The following is a 19,538-nucleotide window of genomic DNA, read 5'->3' on the forward strand; positions in this document are numbered from 1 at the left end:
CATAGGTCCAAATGCACCACAGGCCAACAAAATTTCCACCGGAGTAGCAGCCCCTTTGGACAGCGGCCCAGTGAGTGAGAAGCTGAAGATCGGACCGTCAGGATGACCCAAATTCTTGATCTAATGGCCCAAATCTTCAAATGCGTGAGAAGGCTAGGATTGGTTTCAATTTTACTGTCTTAAAAATGGCAGTAAAAATGAAACCGGGGGACAGCCCCGACTAGCAATCTCAAATCCTAATAGTGTCGCAGCAAAAAAATAAATCCTGATATTGATATAAGCACTAAGGGGGACATAAGTGATGCCTGGATAGTGCAACCTGATCTTATTTTGTTTAATAGCCGCTGAGAAAAAATTGTTGCTCGATCATACATACACACTTTGCCGGTGCAAATTACGTACTATATAGCTAGCCTATAAAAATTAGCAAATCACTAAAGTACATACGCGTGCGAAACAATATATGCAAATGCTACACTTGCAAGCTACCGTTAGTTCATCAAAATAACCAAAGAACGTACTATGTACCATCTCACTGTGTCGGTTCAGGTTCAGTCACTTCAGTGTTGAAGCTGCCAGCTCTACTCGACGCGGGGAGGCTCATTCGCAGGCACTCTTCCCGTCACCACCGGCCGACGAGGAGCCAATGCCGACCTGCAACCACGGCGTCGTCTCCCCCGCTGCACTCACGTCCTTGAGATCACTAAGCTTGGCCTTCTTGACGGCTGTGCTGTCCGCCTCGTCCTCGGCGGCCTCGCGGGGAGTAGCAGCGTCGTTAGCGTTGTGGCTGCTCGTCGCGGCCATCTTGTTCTGGTGGCTGGGATTGCTTGGTGCCGCCGCTGGCTGGAAGTAGAGCGACGGGGACGCGTCAAGGTGCAGCGAGCTGGTTCCGGCCTCGGCGACCGTCGCGCTGGCCATCAACGGCAACGGGTTGGCCGCGATGGTGAGGTCTAGCGCCGGCTCTGGAGGGTCCATCATTGGCCGGAGAGTGAGCTGCTGGCCGGCAGCGGCGACCAGGCCTTCGGCTGTCAGGGATGTGATGTTGGCGTGATCCCCTGTCCCCGAAGTGAGCCAGTGGCACCGCTTGTGGCCTCCGAGCGCTTGACCAGAGGCGAAGAGGCGGTGGCACACGGAGCACTCGTGCATCTTGGCCTTCTTCTTGAACGGTGCAATGGCCAACCCCGCGACCGGCGGTTCATGGTCGGTGGTCGTGATGGCCATTGACAGGGATGGCGTGGCCCCGCTCGTCCCGGCGTTCGTGTCGCCACCGGTGCTGGCATCGGCGTTTGTCCTGGCATCAACGCTGCCACTTGCATGGATGACATCGACGGCGGCGGCATCACCCTTTTCATCGCTGGGACCGGCGGCCGCTGCGTGGTGGTGAGGTGTTCCACCGACGCTGCTCTCGGGGTTGGCAGCGAAGCAGCCCTTGACCTTCTTGTGGCTGGCACGGTGTCCGCCGAGAGCTTGGTGAGAAGTGAACACCTTCTTGCATGCCTTGCACTCGAACAAGCCGCGTGGCAGGGGCGAGGCGTATTGCGGTTGCGGTGCTGGCAACGCCAGGGGCAGCATTATCGCTTGATCCGGCGCCGCTACGACGATCGGGAAGTGCTGCGGCTGTGGATGAGGCCTTCTCCCGTGTTCCTTGCTGGCCGGCGCGCATGGCTCTGGGTCGGCCTCGGCGGCGGCGCTAGCCTGATCGGCCTTGGACGACGAGAGCATAACGAGGCAATTTGCCAGGTCCTCCTCCTCGTCCTCGCCAGACGGCGCCGTCGACGGCCCGGGCATTGTATCATCGCCTCCGCCAGCGATCGACTTGGCGCGGCGCGAGCGCTTCCCCTTTGACCACCCAGAGGCCAGCGACGCGTCCTCCTCTTCGTCGGCCACGGACGGAGGCGACGATCCGTCGGCGTCCTCCTCTTCCCCCGAGGTGCACTTGCCGTGCTCCAGGAAAAGCTCCATCGAAGAGAACTCCTTCCCACAGTTCTTGCACACCTGGCAGCCCCTGGTGAGGCGGTTAGGGTTCGCCCGGAGCGCGTAGACGTGCGTCGTCGCTGCTCCTGCCGTGGACGGCCCATCTTCCCCGCCGCGCGCAGACGACACGGGATCGTCGTCGTCGTCGTCGGCGCCCGGGCCGTCGTCGGCGACGGCGTGGGCCCTCATGTGCCCGCCGAGCGCGCTGCCGCACGTGAACCCCTTGTTGCAGACTCTGCAGAAGTGCTTGTACGCCGCCGGTGGCGGCTGGGGACGAGGCGGCATCTGGCCATGACGCTCAAGAAGATGCAGCCGGTGTTAGGGAAACACGCGCCGTCAACATGTGGCGGGGAGAAATTTAGGGTTCAAAGTATGTCTCTGTGGAAACGCAAACACTTGCAGTACCAGAGACGATGGAGATTCACACATGAGCAGAGCTCGCCTACGATGGGGAGATGCAGTGCGAGCGGTTGTGTCCGTCGTCGTTAACCATGGACGGTCGCGGCAAACTGTTGAACAAGTTTAGCTAGGTTTATATATAGCTGCCATGGCCAGAGTCTATGTTAGCCGCACAGACAAGTTAGCTCTGGCTAGTGATGACAAGTGTTTGGCTTTCATGGGCTCTGAGGCAGTCCTGTCCGGTGACGGCAGTGTCGGGGGGAGATATTCTCCGTCGTACGTGATCGAAGACCAGCTGGTTCTGGGGGAGGTCAAGCTTGTTTTGAGGAGATCAAATCGGCAGTTTTGCCCACGAATCGTGCCCATCCATTGGAGTTGGAGTTGGAGGTTTGTCCTGATCTCATAAAACCTATATTTGTATTTGAGGAAAAGAATGAGTTTATCAGATTCTCTAAACCAAACTTTACTAAAAGGGAAAACTAGTTCCACTCCTTTAAAAACAAGCCCGGCCGTCTCCATTTTACCCTCTCGAAATTCACCATGACTGGGATTGCTAAATCTCAGTGACTTAACAAAGTCTTAATCGATATTATATTTGTGAGATCTTATGTAGAGATTTATGTAATTTTTTTTATTCTCTTTTATATGTTGTGTCACTTGGCTGAGACTTAGTTAAGTCTCAGACGAAGACTGAGATCTAGCTAGCCACGCTCTTTCTCGTGTGTGGTCTCATGCAGGTGCAACAATTCCTGTTTTTACCATGAAAAGCACACATGCATGCTTGTGTACTGCTAGTTCCTCTTCAGCATTGATAGCTCGCCTGAGATTCTCAAATGTTCTACCGCAATTGTCTCTTTGGATATTATGATTTCACAGCAATTTTGCAATATTTCTTTTAGAATATTTGTTTAAAAATGCATTCAAGCACGTATATCACCCTCCCCACTCCCTCCGATACACAGCGTCAAAAACTCACCAAACATCTTCAGTGATGCCAAGTGATGCACATATAACTGTCTTGTGACATCAAGTGGCTCACATACAGGGGCCACGTGTCGCCGTCTTAGCAAGGGGTACCTACCAGGTGATTACCACGAGTTTGAACTGTTGAAAGCAACGAACTGACCGTCTGTAGCTTAGATGGTCAGGTTCCCTTGTTGAAACCTGCCCACTCGGGTTAAATTTCTAGATTTGGCATGGGTGCATTCATTTTTCTGGATTTATTTCAAGATTTAAAAGTTTTTTATTCAACAGTAAGCGACGCTCCTGTCGATAGCGAGGCGTCTATGGCGACTCTTCTGAATCTCAAGACATGTCGGCTAAGTCTCCCAGATGTGTCATGGGTGTAGAATGTGAATGCGTTCATTCACATGGTTTAGCGTATGTGCGTTGTGTTTCCAAGAAAAGGAAAAAAACTGATTTTTTTAGGGTTAGAAAAACAACGGATGAGAGGAATAGGATTTGGAGCACTTGGTGCTCTAGCCCTTATATGAGTATTAAATTTAAAAAAAATCTGGAAAATGAAAAAACTTGAAAGTTTGGGATATGAAACCATGTGAAGTTTCAGCACAAAATACCAGAAAACGTATTCTCAATAAAAAAATAAAAAATCTTATGTATTGAAAATAACTGTTTAGATGGATCTTAGGTTGGACTGTATTTTCTTCGTCATGGATACATTTCCTAATATATTTTTACGAAACTTCACATGGGAGTAAATTGGGCATACATGTTTGATATTCCCAAATTCCATATTTTTCTTGAATTTTACTGATATTTTTTGAAATTAATATTCATATAGTGGGTGGAGCACCCAGGAGCTCCTTTGTATTTTCCCTGATGAAAGCACTATTTATGTCTTCTGGCTGAAAAGCTATCCAAATGCAGCCCACTCATGCAATTAAATAGGTTGCTAATGGGCGCCCATGGAGGGCTCATAGCATATAATCCTTTTGCTTTCCTGTATCGTTATTACAATCGCTGCTTGAATATAAGCGAGAGCTATATCACGCTTGTAGCGAGATTTTTTTTTTTTTGAGTTGCACGCTTGTAACGAGATAGAAGGAGCTTTCATCTGCATCCATAATAGCGGGCCGACACATTAACGCACATTTAAAAGAAGAGTCTGTCTAGGTCACATCCAGATATGACATAATTATGTCACATCTAAGTATGACATCAACACCACCTCATTCTAGCATAAACCCACCCCTCTTGTTTTTTGTTTGTTTGTTTGTTATTTTTTTTGTTTGAAACAATTATGTTTCCGCCTGGCACGTATACGCGATGGAGTACATGAGTAGTACGTGTGTGTGGCTGCCTCGCTGGCGCCCCGCTGCTCACGATAACAGCATGCGTTGTGCTGCCATCTTTTTCTTCCGCATGGTACTCATTGTACTGTCTTTGCTTCACTTCATGCACGCATCGTGCTACAGCTTTTTTGTGTGCATGATACGCATTGTGCTGCCGCTGCTTGACATGTATACCTTGAAGAATCACACATGTGTGTATCAGTGTATGTATGTATGTACGTACACGGGCGGGCGGCAATGCATGTCTCTCCCAGGCTGGGCATGCGAGGGTCATGTGAGTGGAAACTTATAAAAATGTCCATGAAACTTAAAAATTCCCATATAACTAAAACAACTTGTAAATTTACAAACTTGAAAATGAGAACATCTATTAAAATTCGGAACAACTTTTGAAAATCTCAATATTTTCTAAATTCTAGATTTTTTTGAATTGATGAATGCAATTTTTGAAAAATGCGAACATTTTTTGAATTGGTGAACACAATTTTTTTAAATGCTATCATTTTTAGAAAATTCCAAAACAAATTTTGAAAAACGCAAACAATTGTTGCATTGGTGAACAAACTAGCCTTATCTACAAAAGGATATGCCTCAAAAAGGATGTGTCTTATTTGTATACAACTATGAGATTTCAACGAAAGATGGGGAACTAACTCAATGGGCTGGAGCTAAATATCATATAAATGGTGGCTTTTTCAAAAGAAAATACACATGAAAACTTGGTTCCCTCTCACTCGGTTGCATGTCTTAAAAAAGGGTCGAAAATGGGCTTAGAAGTGGGACATTGGAAAAAAATGGTTTGGGTGGAAAAAATAAAAATGAAACAATCTTGAGCAGCTAAATAGGGAGAACAAAGAAAAAAAATATTAACTGTCAGGGTGAGGGCTCACATTTTGCGTATTGAAGATGGGGTTCTGCAAGCCGAAGGTGGACTTGCAAAGTAGGATGAAAACAAACTACGAGACGAGTTGTGGGTCGAGGCTGGAGTTGCAAATGGGACAACTACACAAAACTACGAGACGAGTTGCGAGTTGCAGGTGGACTTGCAACTGGGAAAACTATAAGCCTAGATGCGAGTCGAGGGTGGACTTGCAACTAGGATGAAAAACAAATTACATGCCAGTTGCGAATCGAGGATGGACTTGTAACTGGGATGTAAAACAAACTATGAGTCTAATTGTGAGTCGAGGGTCGCCTTGTCACTGGGACAACAACACGAATTTATGATACCAGTTGCGTGTCGAGAGTCGACTTGCAACTGCGATGAGAAGAATCACGGGCCCAGTTGCGAGTCAGAGGGTGGTCTTGCAACTGGGACAACAACAAAACTATGGGTCTGGTTGCGAAGTCGAAGGTAGACTTGCAACTGTAATAATATGGAACTACGAGCCCAGTTATCAACATGCAATTGGGACCCTCGACATACACACACACACAACACCTAGTTGCGAGTTGATGGTCAACTTGCAACTGGGGGGCCACGAATAAACACACACACACCCTAGTTGCGAGTCGATGGGAACTTGCAATTGGGGGTCGTCAACAAACACACACACCCCTAGTTGCGAGCCGATGCTTGACATGCAACTGGGGACCCCTTGACAAAAAAAGACACACACACACACACATCCCCTACTTGCAAGTCGGTTATAAACATGCAAATGGGGACCCTCGATACACACACGCACATCCCCTAGTTGTGAGTTGATGGTCAACTTGCAACTGGGGGCCACGAATACACACACACACACACACACACACACACACACACCCTAGTTGCGAGTCGACGGGCAACTTGCAACTGGGGGTCGTCAACAAACACACACACCCCTAGTTGCGAGTCGATGCTTGACATGCAACTGGGGACCCCTTCACAAAAAGACACACACACACACACGCACGCACGCACACACACACACAAACCCCTCTAGTTGCAAGTCGATTGTCGACATGCAATTGGGGACCCTCAATACACACACACACATCCCCTAGTTGCGAGTTGATGGTCAACTTGCAACTGGGGGCCACAAATAAAACACACATACAGACACGCACCCCCTAGTTGCGAGTTGATGCTTGACATGCAACTGGGGACCCCTTGACAAAAAGACACACACACACACACTCTAGTTGCAAGTCGGTTATCGACATGCAATTGGGGACCCTCGACACACACACATCTGCTAGTTGCGAGTTGAAGGTCAACTTGCAACTGGGGGCCATGAATAAACACACACACACACTAGTTGCGAGTCGATGGGCAACTTGCAACTAGGGTCCTCAACAAACACACACACCCTAGTTGGGAGTCGATGCTTGACATGCAACGTGGGACCCCTTGATAAAAAGAAACACACACACACACACACACCTCTAGTTGCAAAGTTGGTTATCGACATGCAATTGGGGACCCTCGACACACACACAACCCCTAGTTGCGAGTTGATGGTCAACTTGCAATTGGGGGCCACAAATAAAACACACATACAGACACACACACACACACACACCTAGTTGCGAGTCGATGCTTGACATGCAATTGGGGACCCCTTGACAAAAAGACACACACACTCTATCTCTCTAGTTGCAAGTCGGTTATCGACATGTAATTGGGGACCCTCGACACACACACACACACCCTAGTTGCGAGTTGATGGTCAACTTGCAACTGGGGGCCACGAATAAACACACACACACACTAGTGGCGAGTAGGTTATCAACATGCAATTGGGGACCCTCGACACACACACACATCCCCTAGTTGTGAGTTGATGGTCAACTTGCAACTCGGGGCCACGAATAAACACACACACACACCCCTAGTTGCAAGTCGTTTATTGACATGCAATTGGGGACCCTCGACACACACACACACACACACCCTAGTTGCGAGTTGGTGGTTAACTTGCAACTGGGGGCCACGAATAAAACTCTCTCTCTCTCTCTCTAGTTGCAAGTCAGTTATCGACATGCAATTGGGGACCCTCCACACACACACATCCCCTAGTTGCGAGTTGATGGTCAACTTGCAACTGGGGCCACGAATAAACACACACACACACACACCTAGTTGCGAGTTGGTGGTCAACTTGCAACTAGGGGCCACGAATAAAACACACACACACACACACACACACTCTCTCTCTATCTCTCTCTAGTTGCAAGTCAGTTATCGACATGCAATTGGGGACCCTTGACACACACACACACATCCCCCTAGTTGTGAGTCGATTGTCAACTTGCAACTGGGGGCCACGAATAAACACACACACACACACACAAGTTGCGAGTCGGTTATCAACATGCAATTGGGGACCCTCGACACACACACACACCAGGTTAATGATGAACTCCCTCAAGACAAACAAACAACAGAGGAACAAACCAGCTGCATACTAAGGGTAGACTTGCAACTTATAAAAAAGGCGGGCTATCAATTGCATGTTATATGTGAAGTTAGACTTGTAACTAAGATAAAAAAGGTTGGGCCTAGTTGCTTGTCGATGATGGACTTGCAACTAGGACAAGAAAAAATACGGACCCTCCAACTACATGTTGGGGGTGGAGTTGCAATTGGACAAAAAATGGTCGGCTCCTAGTTGTGTGTCGAGGGTGGACTTACAACTAGGACAAAAACAGGTCGGGCAGTTGCGTATTAAGGGAGGAGTTGCAACTGAGGCAAAATTGGCCACACACACACAGTTGCATACTGAGGGTCGACTTGGAACTGGAACAAGAAAAAAGTGGCCCCTCAATTGCATGTCAGAGGTGTAGTTGGACTTGCAACTAGGAAAAAGATGAGTTGGTCCCCAGTTGCATGTCGATGGTGGAGTTGCAATTGGAACAAAAAATGTGCCCCCATTGCATGTCGAGGGTGGAGGTTCAACTCGGACAAAACTGCCCCCGATTGCGTATCGAGGATGGACTTGCAACTATGAGAGAAATGGGCCGGGCCCCAAGTTGTGTATCGAGGGTGGACCTGCAATTGGGGTAAAAACAACAGGGCCCCAATTGCATGTCGAGTGTATAGTTGGACTTACAAAATAGGACAAAGCTGAGTCGGGCCTAGTTGCATATCTAGGGTGGACTTGCAATTGGGACAAAAAAAGGATGTGTTCCCCAAATGCATGTCGGGGTGGAGTTGCAACTAGGGACAAAAAAGAAGGACACCGATAAGTGCCACACGTGTGGGCGTTAGGGAGGCTGCCCACACATTTTGTGTGGTGTATAAGAGGAACATCCCACACACCCACGTGTGGGCAAAAAAGTAATGCCCACACACCTCTTTTTTTCCCTCCCGATCCCTCTCCCACGCGTGCGTGTGGGCGAAATAGATAACGCCCACACGCCCCGTATGTCAGGCCTCGTACCTCGTGGTCCCGCACGCCCGTGTGACAGTCACCGCGGGTCCCACAGTTGCCATGGTCTAGACCCTCGTCCATGTTCGTTTAACTGCAGTTGCCATGTCACTGAACTTCGGTTGCCATGTCGGACAACTACAGTTGCCATGGTTGCTCAACTGCAGTTGCCATGTATGGTCTGATCTACTGCAGTTGCCATGATTTTCAAAACTTTAGGAGTTGCCACCCACTAAACACTAGGCAGTTGCCATGTAGCACTACAAGAAGGCATGGCAAAAAAATATGTTCGGGTAAAAGAGAGAGTTGCCATGTGCTCACAAGCACGCAAGGGTAGTTGCCATGTAAAAAAAAGAGTTGCCATCTGCTTACGTGTACGCTACGGCAGTTGCCATGTACCATGCAAAAACACATGGCAACTCGGGTAAAAAGAGTTGCCATCTGCTTACAAACAAAGCTAGGGCAGTTGCCATATACCTGCAGAAACACATGGCACCTACCAACTTTGGGTGTGGGCTAGGAGACGGGCGTGTGAGCGAAGTGATAAACGCCCACACACCAGCCCCCTCTGCGTGCGTGAAACTAGTGTGTGGGCGAATTGCTAAACGCCCACACACCAGCCCCCCGTGTGGTGAAAAAAGGACGTGTGGGCGACCGAATGAATGCCCACACACTAGCTTAGTCCTACGTGGCACACAAAAATTGTTAGAACACGCCAAGATCCGTGCAGAATTGGTTGGACGAGGATTCATGCGTGTGGGCGATTTGCCAGACGCCCACACATGTGGGCGTTAACATTTTCAAAAAAGAATGTCACCCTCCCCGAGTTGAGTCTCGAGCGTAGGCCTGCAACTGAGGGTGGGACCCAATTACGTATCAAAGGTGGACTTGCAACTGGACAATAAAAGTCCCCTACTCCAGTTGCATGTCGGTGGTCGAGTGGCAACTAGGACAAATAAGGGAACCCAATTGTGTGTCAAGGGTGTACTTGAAACTAGGGAAAATATGGGGTTTTGGGTCAAGTTGTGTATTGAGGGTGGACTTTTAACTAGAACAAAAAAACAAGGCGGGCCCTCCTAATTTCATGTCGGGGATGGAGTTGCAACTAGTACATAAAAGGGTCGGGCCCCGCTGTGTGTTGAGGGTGAACTATACAAAAATAGGGTTTTGGGCCAGTTGTGTATCGAGGGTGGACATTAACTAGGAAAAAAGGCGGGCTCCACCCCTAGTTGCGAGTCGATGCTTAACATGCAACTGGGGACCCCTTCACAAAAAGACACACACACACACGCACACACACACACACACACCTCTAGTTGCAAGTCGGTTATCGACATGCAATTGGGGACCCTCGACACACACACACGCACATCCGCTAGTTGCGAGTTGATGGTCAACTTGCAACTGGGGGCCACAAATAAAACACACATACATACACGCACCCCTAGTTGCGAGTTGATGCTTGACATGCAACTGGGGACCCCTTGACAAAAATACACACACACACACACACTCTAGTTGCAAGTCGGTTATTGACATGCAATTGGGGACCCTCGACACACACACATCTGCTAGTTGCGAGTTGATGGTCAACTTGCAACTGGGGCCCACGAATAAACACACACACACACACACACCCCTAGTTGCGAGTCGATGGGCAACTCGCAACTGGGGGTCCTCAACAAAACACACACGACCCTAGTTGCGAGTCGATGCTTGACATGCAACTAGGGACCCCTTGTCAAAAAGACACACACACATACCCCTAGTTGCGAGTTGATGGTCAACTTGCAACTGGGGGTTCTCAACAAACACATACATCCTAGTTGCGAGTTGATGGTCGACATGCAACTTGGGACCCTTGACCAAAAGACACACACACACCCCTAGTTGTGAGTTGGTTATCGACATGCAACTAGTGACCCTCTACACACACACACACATCCTTGGTTACGAGTCGATGGGCGGGTTGCAACTGGGGGTCACAACAAAACACACACACACACCCCCTAGTTGCGAGATGGTTATCGACATGCAGTTGCGGACCCTTGACACACACACACATAGACACACACACACACACACCCTAGTAGTGAGTTGATGGTAAACTTGCAATAGTGGGCCACAAATAAACACACACACACACATCCACTAGTGTGATTTGGTGGTCAATTTGCAACTGGGGGCCACGAATAAACACACACACACACACACACACTCTTCCTCTAGTTGCAAGTAGGGTCTTGACATGAAATTGGGGACCCCTTGTTGGAAATATGCCCTAGAGGCAATAATAAAAGCATTATTATTATATTTCCTTGTTCATGATAATTGTCTTTATTCATGCTATAATTGTATTATCCAGAAATCGTAATACATGTGTGAATAATAGACACCAACATGTCCCTAGTGAGCCTCTAGTTGACTAGCCCGTTGATCAACAGATAGTCATGGTTTCCTGACTATGGACATTGGATGTCGTTGATAACGAGATCACATCATTAGGAGAATGATGTGATGGACAAGACCCAATCCTAAACATAGCACAAGATCGTATAGTTCGTTTGCTAGAGTTTTTATAATGTCAAGTATCTTTTCCTTAGACCATGAGATCGTGTAACTCCCGGATACCGTAGGAGTGCTTTGGGTATACCAAACGTCACAACGTAACTGGGTGACTATAAAGGTATACTACGGGTATCTCCGAAAGTGTCTGTTGGGTTGACATGGATCAAGACTGGGATTTGTCACTCCGTATGACGGATAGGTATCACTGGGCCCACTCGGTAATGCGTCATCATATTGAGCTCAAAGTGACCAAGTGTCTGGTCACGGGATCATGCATTACGGTACGAGTAAAGTGACTTGCCGGTAACGAGATTGAACGAGGTATTGGGATACCGACGATCGTATCTCGGGCAAGTAACATATCGATTGACAAAGGGAATTGCATACGGGGTTGATTGAATCCTCGAGATCGTGGTTCATCCGATGAGATCATCATGGAGCATGTGGGAGCCAACATGGGTATCCAGATCCCGCTGTTGGTTATTGACCGGAGAGTCGTCTCGGTCATGTCTGCTTGTCTCCCGAACCCGTAGGGTCTACACACTTAAGGTTCGGTGACGCTAGGGTTGTGAAGATATGTATATGCAGAAACCCGAATGTTGTTCGGAGTCCCGGATGAGATCCCGGACGTCACGAGGAGTTCCGGAATGGTCCAGAGGTAAAGAATTATATATAGGAAGTGCTGTTTCGGCCATCGGGACAAGTTTCGGGGTTATCGGTATTGTACCGGGACCACCGGAGGGGTCCCGGGGGCCCACCGGGTGGGGCCACCTGTCCCGGGGGGGCACATGGGCTGTAGGGGGTGCTCCTTGGCCTACATGGGCCAAGGGCACCAGCCCTACTAGGCCCCTGCGCCTAGGGTTTCCATGGGGGAGGAGTCCAAGTGGTGGAAGGCACCTCTAGGTGCCTTGGGGGGAGGGAATCCTCCCCCTGGCCGCCGCACCTAGGAGATCAGATCTCCTAGGCTGCGCACCACCCCCCCTTGGCCCTCCTATATATAGTGGGGGAGAGGAGGGATTTCATACACCAGCCCCTGGCGCCTCCCTCTCTCCCCGTTACGTCTCTCTCTCGCAGTATAGGCGAAGCCCTGCTACTGTGACGCCCTGCATCCACCACCACGCCGTCGTGCTGCTGGATCTTCATCAACCTCTCCTTCCCCCTTGCTGGATCAAGAAGGAGGAGACGTCTCCCGTCCCGTACGTGTGTTGAATGCGGAGGTGCCGTCCGTTCGGCGCTTGGTCATCGGTGATTTGGATCACGTCGTGTTCGACTACATCATCACCGTTCTTTTGAACGCTTCCGTGCGCGATCTACAAAGGTATGTAGATGCATCCAATGACTCGTTGCTAGATGAACTCCTAGATGATCTTGGTGAAACGAGTAGGAAATTTTTTGTTTTCTGCAACGTTCCCCAACAGTGGCATCATGAGCTAGGTCTATGCGTAGTTCTTCTTGCGCGAGTAGAACACAATGAGTTGTGGGCGTAGATTTGTCAACTTTCTTGCCGTTACTAGTCTTTTCTTGCTTCAGCGGTATTGTGGGATGAAGCGGCCCGGACCAACCTTACACGTACGCTTACGTGAGACCGGTTCCACCGACTAACATGCACTAGTTGCATAAGGTGGCTGGCGGATGTCTGTCTCTCCCACTTTAGTTGGAGCGGATTCGATGAACAGGGTCCTTATGAAGGGTAAATAGAAGTTGACAAATCACGTTGTGGCTTTAACGTAGGTAAGAAGACGTTCTTGCTAGAACCCTAAATCAGCCACATAAAACTTGCAACAACAATTAGAGGACGTCTAACTTGTTTTTGTAGCAAGTGGTTTGTGATATGATATGGACAAAGTTGTGATGAATGATGAATGATCTATATGTGATGTATGAGATGTTCATGCTATTGTAATAGGAATCACGACTTGCATGTCGATGAGTATGACAACCGGCAGGAGCCATAGGAGTTGTCTTTATTCTTTTATATGACCTGCGTGTCATCGAGAAACGCCATGTAAAATTACTTTACTTTATTGCTAAACGCGTTAGCCATAGTAGTAGAAGTAATGGTTGGCGAGCAACTTCATGGAGACACGATGATGGAGATCATGATGATGGAGATCATGGTGTCAAGCTGGTGACAGGATGATCATGGAGCCCCAAGATGGAGATCAAAGGAGCTATGTGATATTGGCCATATCATGTCACGTTAATTATTTGATTACATGTGATGTTTATCATGTTTTGCATCTTGTTTACTTAGAACGACGGTAGTAAATAAGATGATCCCTCATAACAATTTCAAGAAGTGTTCTCCCCTAACTGTGCACCGTTCCTAAAGTTCGTCGTTTCTAAGCACGCCGTGATGATCGGGTGTGATGGATCCTTACGTTCACATACAACGGGTGTTGACGAGCCTAGCATGTACAGACATGGCCTCGGAACACATGCAAAACACTTGGGGTTAACTTGACGAGCCTAGCATGTACAGACATGGCCTCGGAACACAGAAGACCGAAAGGTCGAGCATGAGTCGTATAGAAGATACGATCAAACATGAAGATGTTCACCGACGTTGACTAGTCCGTCTCACGTGATGATCGAACACGGCCTAGTTAACTCGGATCATGTAATACTTAGATGACTAGAGGGATGTCTAATCTAAGTGGGAGTTCATTAATAATTTGATTAGATGAACTTAATTATCATGAACTTAGTCTAAAATATTTTACACTATGTCTTGTAGATCAAATGGCCCACGTAGTCCTCAACTTCAACGCGTTCCTAGAGAAAACCAAGCTGAAAGACGATGGCAGTAACTATACGGACTGGGTCCGGAACCTGAGGATCATCCTCATAGCTGCCAAGAAAGATTATGTCCTACAAGCACCGCTAGGTGATCCTCCCGTCCCACAGAACCAAGACGTTATGAACGCTTGGCAGACACGTGTTGACGACTACTCCCTTGTTCAGTGCGGCATGCTTTACAGCTTAGAGCCGGGGCTCCAAAAGCATTTTGAGAGACATGGAGCATATGAGATGTTCGAAGAGCTGAAAATGGTTTTTCAAGCTCATGCCCGGATCGAGAGATATGAAGTCTCCGATAAGTTTTTCAGCTGTAAGATGGAGGAAAATAGTTCTGTCAGTGAGCACATACTCACTATGTCTGGGTTACATAACCGCTTGTCTCAGCTGGGAGTTAATCTCCCGGATGATGCGGTCATTGACAGAATCCTCCAGTCGCTTCCACCAAGCTACAAGAGCTTTGTGATGAACTTCAACATGCAGGGGATGCAAAAGACCATTCCTGAGTTGTTCTCTATGCTGAAATCAGCGGAGGTAGAAGTCAAGAAGGAACATCAAGTGTTGATGGTCAATAAAACCACTAAGTTCAAGAAAGGCAAGGGTAAAAAGAACTTCAAGAAGGACGGCAAGGAGGTTGCCGCGCCCGGCAAGCAAGCTGCCGGGAAGAAGCCAAAGAATGGACCCAAGCCTGAGACAGAGTGCTTTTATTGCAAAGGGAAGGGTCACTGGAAACGGAACTGCCCCAAGTACTTAACGGACAAGAAGGCCGGCAACACCAAAGGTATATTTGATATACATGTAATTGATGTGTACCTTACCAGTACTCATAGTGACTCCTGGGTATTTGATACCGGTGCCGTTGCTCATATTTGTAACTCACAGCAGGAGCTGCGGAATAAACGGAGACTGGCAAAGGACGAGGTGACGATGCGCGTCGGGAATGGTTCCAAGGTCGATGTGATCGCCGTCGGCACGCTGCCTCTACATTTACCTACGGGATTAGTTTTAAACCTCAATAATTGTTATTTAGTGCCAGCTTTGAGCATGAACATTGTATCGGGATCTCGTTTAATTCGAGATGGCTACTCATTTAAATCTGAGAATAATGGTTGTTCCATTTATATGAGAGATATGTTTTATGGTCATGCTCCTATGGTGAATGGTTTATTCTTAATGAGTCTCGAACATAATGCTACACATGTTCATAATGTGAGTACCAAAAGATGTAAGGTTGATAATGATAGTTCCACATACTTGTGGCACTGCCGCCTTGGTCACATAGGTGTCAAACGCATGAAGAAGCTCCATGGAGATGGACTTTTAGAGTCTCTTGATTATGAATCATTTGACACGTGCGAACCATGCCTTATGGGTAAAATGACCAAGACTCCGTTCTCAGGAACAATGGAGCGAGCAACCGACTTATTGGAAATCATACATACTGATGTGTGCGGTCCAATGAGTGTTGAGGCTCGCGGTGGCTATCGTTATGTTCTCACCCTCACTGATGACTTGAGTAGATATGGGTATGTCTACTTAATGAAACACAAGTTTGAAACCTTTGAAAAGTTCAAGGAATTTCAGAGTGAGGTTGAGAATCAACGTGACAGGAAAATCAAGTTTGTACGATCAGATCGTGGAGGAGAATACTTGAGTCATGAATTTGGTACACACTTAAGAAAATGTGGAATAGTTTCACAACTCACGCCGCCTGGAACACCTCAACGTAACGGTGTGTCCGAACGTCGTAATCGCACTCTATTGGATATGGTGCGGTCTATGATGTCTCTTACTGATTTACCACTATCTTTTTGGGGCTATGCTTTAGAGACTGCCGCTTTCACTTTAAATAGGGCTCCGTCGAAATCCGTTGAGACGACACCGTATGAATTATGGTTTGGGAAGAAAGCTAAGCTGTCGTTTCTAAAAGTTTGGGGATGCGATGCTTATGTGAAGAAACTTCAACCTGAGAAGCTCGAACCCAAGTCGGAAAAATGCGTCTTCATAGGATACCCAAAAGAAACTATTGGGTACACCTTCTACCTCAGATCCGAAGGCAAGATCTTTGTTGCCAAGAATGGGTCCTTTCTAGAGAAAGAGTTTCTCTCGAAAGAAGTAAGTGGGAGGAAAGTAGAGCTTGATGAAGTATTACCTCTTGAACCGGCAAATGGCGCAACTCAAGAAAATGTTCCTGAGGTGCCTGCACCGACTAGAGAGGAAGTTAATGATAATGATCAAGATACTTCTGATCAAGCTCCTACTGAGATTCGAAGGTCCACAAGGACACGTTCCGCACCAGAGTGGTACGGCAACCCTGTCTTGGAAATCATGTTGTTAGACAACGGTGAACCTTCGAACTATGAAGAAGCAATGGCGGGCCCGGATTCCGACAAATGGCTAGAAGCCATGAAATCCGAGATAGGATCCATGTATGAAAACGAAGCATGGACTTTGACTGACTTGCCCGTTGAACGGCGAGCCATAGAGAATAAATGGATCTTTAAGAAGAAGATAGACGCGGATGGTAATGTGGACATCTATAAAGCTCGGCTTGTCGCTAAGGGTTATCGACAAGTTCAAGGGGTTGACTACGATGAGACTTTCTCACCGGTAGCGAAGCTAAAGTCCGCCCGAATCATGTTAGCAATTGCCGCATTCTACGATTATGAGATATGGCAAATGGACGTCAAAACGGCATTCCTTAATGGTTTCCTTAAGGAAGAATTGTATATGATGCAGCCGGAAGGTTTTGTCGATCCTAAGAATGCTGACAAGGTGTGCAAGCTCCAACGCTCGATTTATGGGCTGGTGCAAGCATCTCGGAGTTGGAACATTCGCTTTGATGAGATGATCAAAGCGTTTGGGTTTACACAGACTTATGGAGAAGCCTGCGTTTACAAGAAAGTGAGTGGGAGCTCTGTAGCATTTCTCATATTATATGTAGATGACATACTATTGATGGGAAATGATATAGAACTCTTGGACAGCATCAAGGCCTACTTGAATAAGAGTTTTTCAATGAAGGACCTTGGAGAAGCTGCTTATATATTAGGCATCAAAATCTATAGAGATAGATCGAGACGCCTCATAGGTCTTTCACAAAGCACGTACCTTGATAAGATATTGAAGAAGTTCAATATGGATCATTCTAAGAAGGGGTTCTTACCTGTGTTACAAGGTGTGAAATTGAGCTCAGCTCAATGTCCGACCACGGCAGAAGATATAGAAGAGATGAGCGTCATCCCCTATGCATCAGCCATAGGTTCTATTATGTATGCCATGCTGTGTACCAGACCTGATGTAAACCTTGCCGTAAGTTTGGTAGGAAGGTACCAAAGTAATCCCGGCAAGGAACACTGGACAGCGGTCAAGAATATCCTGAAGTACCTGAAAAGGACTAAGGAAATGTTTCTCGTTTATGGAGGTGACGAAGAGCTCGTCGTAAAGGGTTACGTCGACGCTAGCTTCGACACAGATCTGGATGACTCTAAGTCACAAACCGGATACGTGTATATGTTGAATGGTGGAGCAGTAAGCTGGTGCAGCTGCAAGCAGAGCGTCGTGGCGGGATCTACATGTGAAGCGGAGTACATGGCAGCCTCGGAGGCAGCACATGAAGCAATATGGGTGAAGGATTTCATCACCGACCTAGGAGTAATACCCAATGCGTCGGGGCCAATCAAACTCTTTTGTGACAACACTGGAGCTATTGCACTTGCCAAGGAGCCCAGGTTTCACAAGAAGACAAGGCACATCAAGCGTCGCTTCAACTCCATTCGTGAAAATGTTCAAAATGGAGACATAGAGATTTGTAAAGTACATACGGACCTGAATGTAGCAGATCCGTTGACTAAACCTCTCCCTAGAGCAAAACATGATCAACACCAGAATTCCATGGGTGTTCGATTCCTCACAATGTAACTAGATTATTGACTCTAGTGCAAGTGGGAGACTGTTGGAAATATGCCCTAGAGGCAATAATAAAAGCATTATTATTATATTTCCTTGTTCATGATAATTGTCTTTATTCATGCTATAATTGTATTATCCGGAAATCGTAATACATGTGTGAATAACAGACACCAACATGTCCCTAGTGAGCCTCTAGTTGACTAGCCCGTTGATCAACAGATAGTCATGGTTTCCTGACTATGGACATTGGATGTCGTTGATAACGAGATCACATCATTAGGAGAATGATGTGATGGACAAGACCCAATCCTAAACATAGCACAAGATCGTATAGTTCGTTTGCTAGAGTTTTTATAATGTCAAGTATCTTTTCCTTAGACCATGAGATCGTGTAACTCCCGGATACCGTAGGAGTGCTTTGGGTATACCAAACGTCACAACGTAACTGGGTGACTATAAAGGTATACTACGGGTATCTCCGAAAGTGTCTGTTGGGTTGACATGGATCAAGACTGGGATTTGTCACTCCGTATGACGTATAGGTATCACTGGGCCCACTCGGTAATGCGTCATCATATTGAGCTCAAAGTGACCAAGTGTCTGGTCACGGGATCATGCATTACGGTACGAGTAAAGTGACTTGCCGGTAACGAGATTGAACGAGGTATTGGGATACCGACGATCGAATCTCGGGCAAGTAACATATCGATTGACAAAGGGAATTGCATACGGGGTTGATTGAATCCTCGAGATCGTGGTTCATCCGATGAGATCATCGTGGAGCATGTGGGAGCCAACATGGGTATCCAGATCCCGCTGTTGGTTATTGACCGGAGAGTCGTCTCGGTCATGTCTGCTTGTCTCCCGAACCCGTAGGGTCTACACACTTAAGGTTCGGTGACGCTAGGGTTGTGAAGATATGTATATGCAGAAACCCGAATTTTGTTCGGAGTCCCGGATGAGATCCCGGACGTCACGAGGAGTTCCGGAATGGTCCAGAGGTAAAGAATTATATATAGGAAGTGCTGTTTCGGCCATCGGGACAAGTTTCGGGGTTATCGGTATTGTACTGGGACCACCGGAGGGGTCCCGGGGGCCCACCGGGTGGGGCCACCTGTCCCGGGGGGCCACATGGGCTGTAGGGGGTGCGCCTTGGCCTACATGGGCCAAGGGCACCAGCCCTACTAGGCCCATGCGCCTAGGGTTTCCATGGGGGAGG

The 19,538-nt window shown here is 47.7% G+C and overlaps 1 protein-coding gene across 1 annotated transcript; it reads right to left on the reverse strand.

Moving 5' to 3' along the window:
- Window positions 1-308: 308 nt before the first annotated feature.
- On the reverse strand, window positions 309-2,453 carry LOC125533868 (uncharacterized). The gene has a single exon (XM_048697198.2). It carries the CDS (start codon window positions 2,257-2,259, stop codon window positions 601-603), a length of 1,659 nt encoding a protein of 552 aa, XP_048553155.1. The 5' UTR covers window positions 2,260-2,453; the 3' UTR covers window positions 309-600.
- Window positions 2,454-19,538: the final 17,085 nt, after the last annotated feature.

Source organism: Triticum urartu, chromosome 2A (genome assembly GCF_056163025.1).
Source record: "Triticum urartu cultivar PI428250 chromosome 2A, HENAU_Tu73, whole genome shotgun sequence".
Lineage (NCBI taxonomy): Eukaryota > Viridiplantae > Streptophyta > Magnoliopsida > Poales > Poaceae > Triticum > Triticum urartu.

Bases quoted from the DNA above. Each gene is read 5' to 3' on its own strand.
- LOC125533868 (XM_048697198.2), bottom strand. From the start codon at position 2,259: ATGCCGCCTCGTCCCCAGCCGCCACCGGCGGCGTACAAGCACTTCTGC.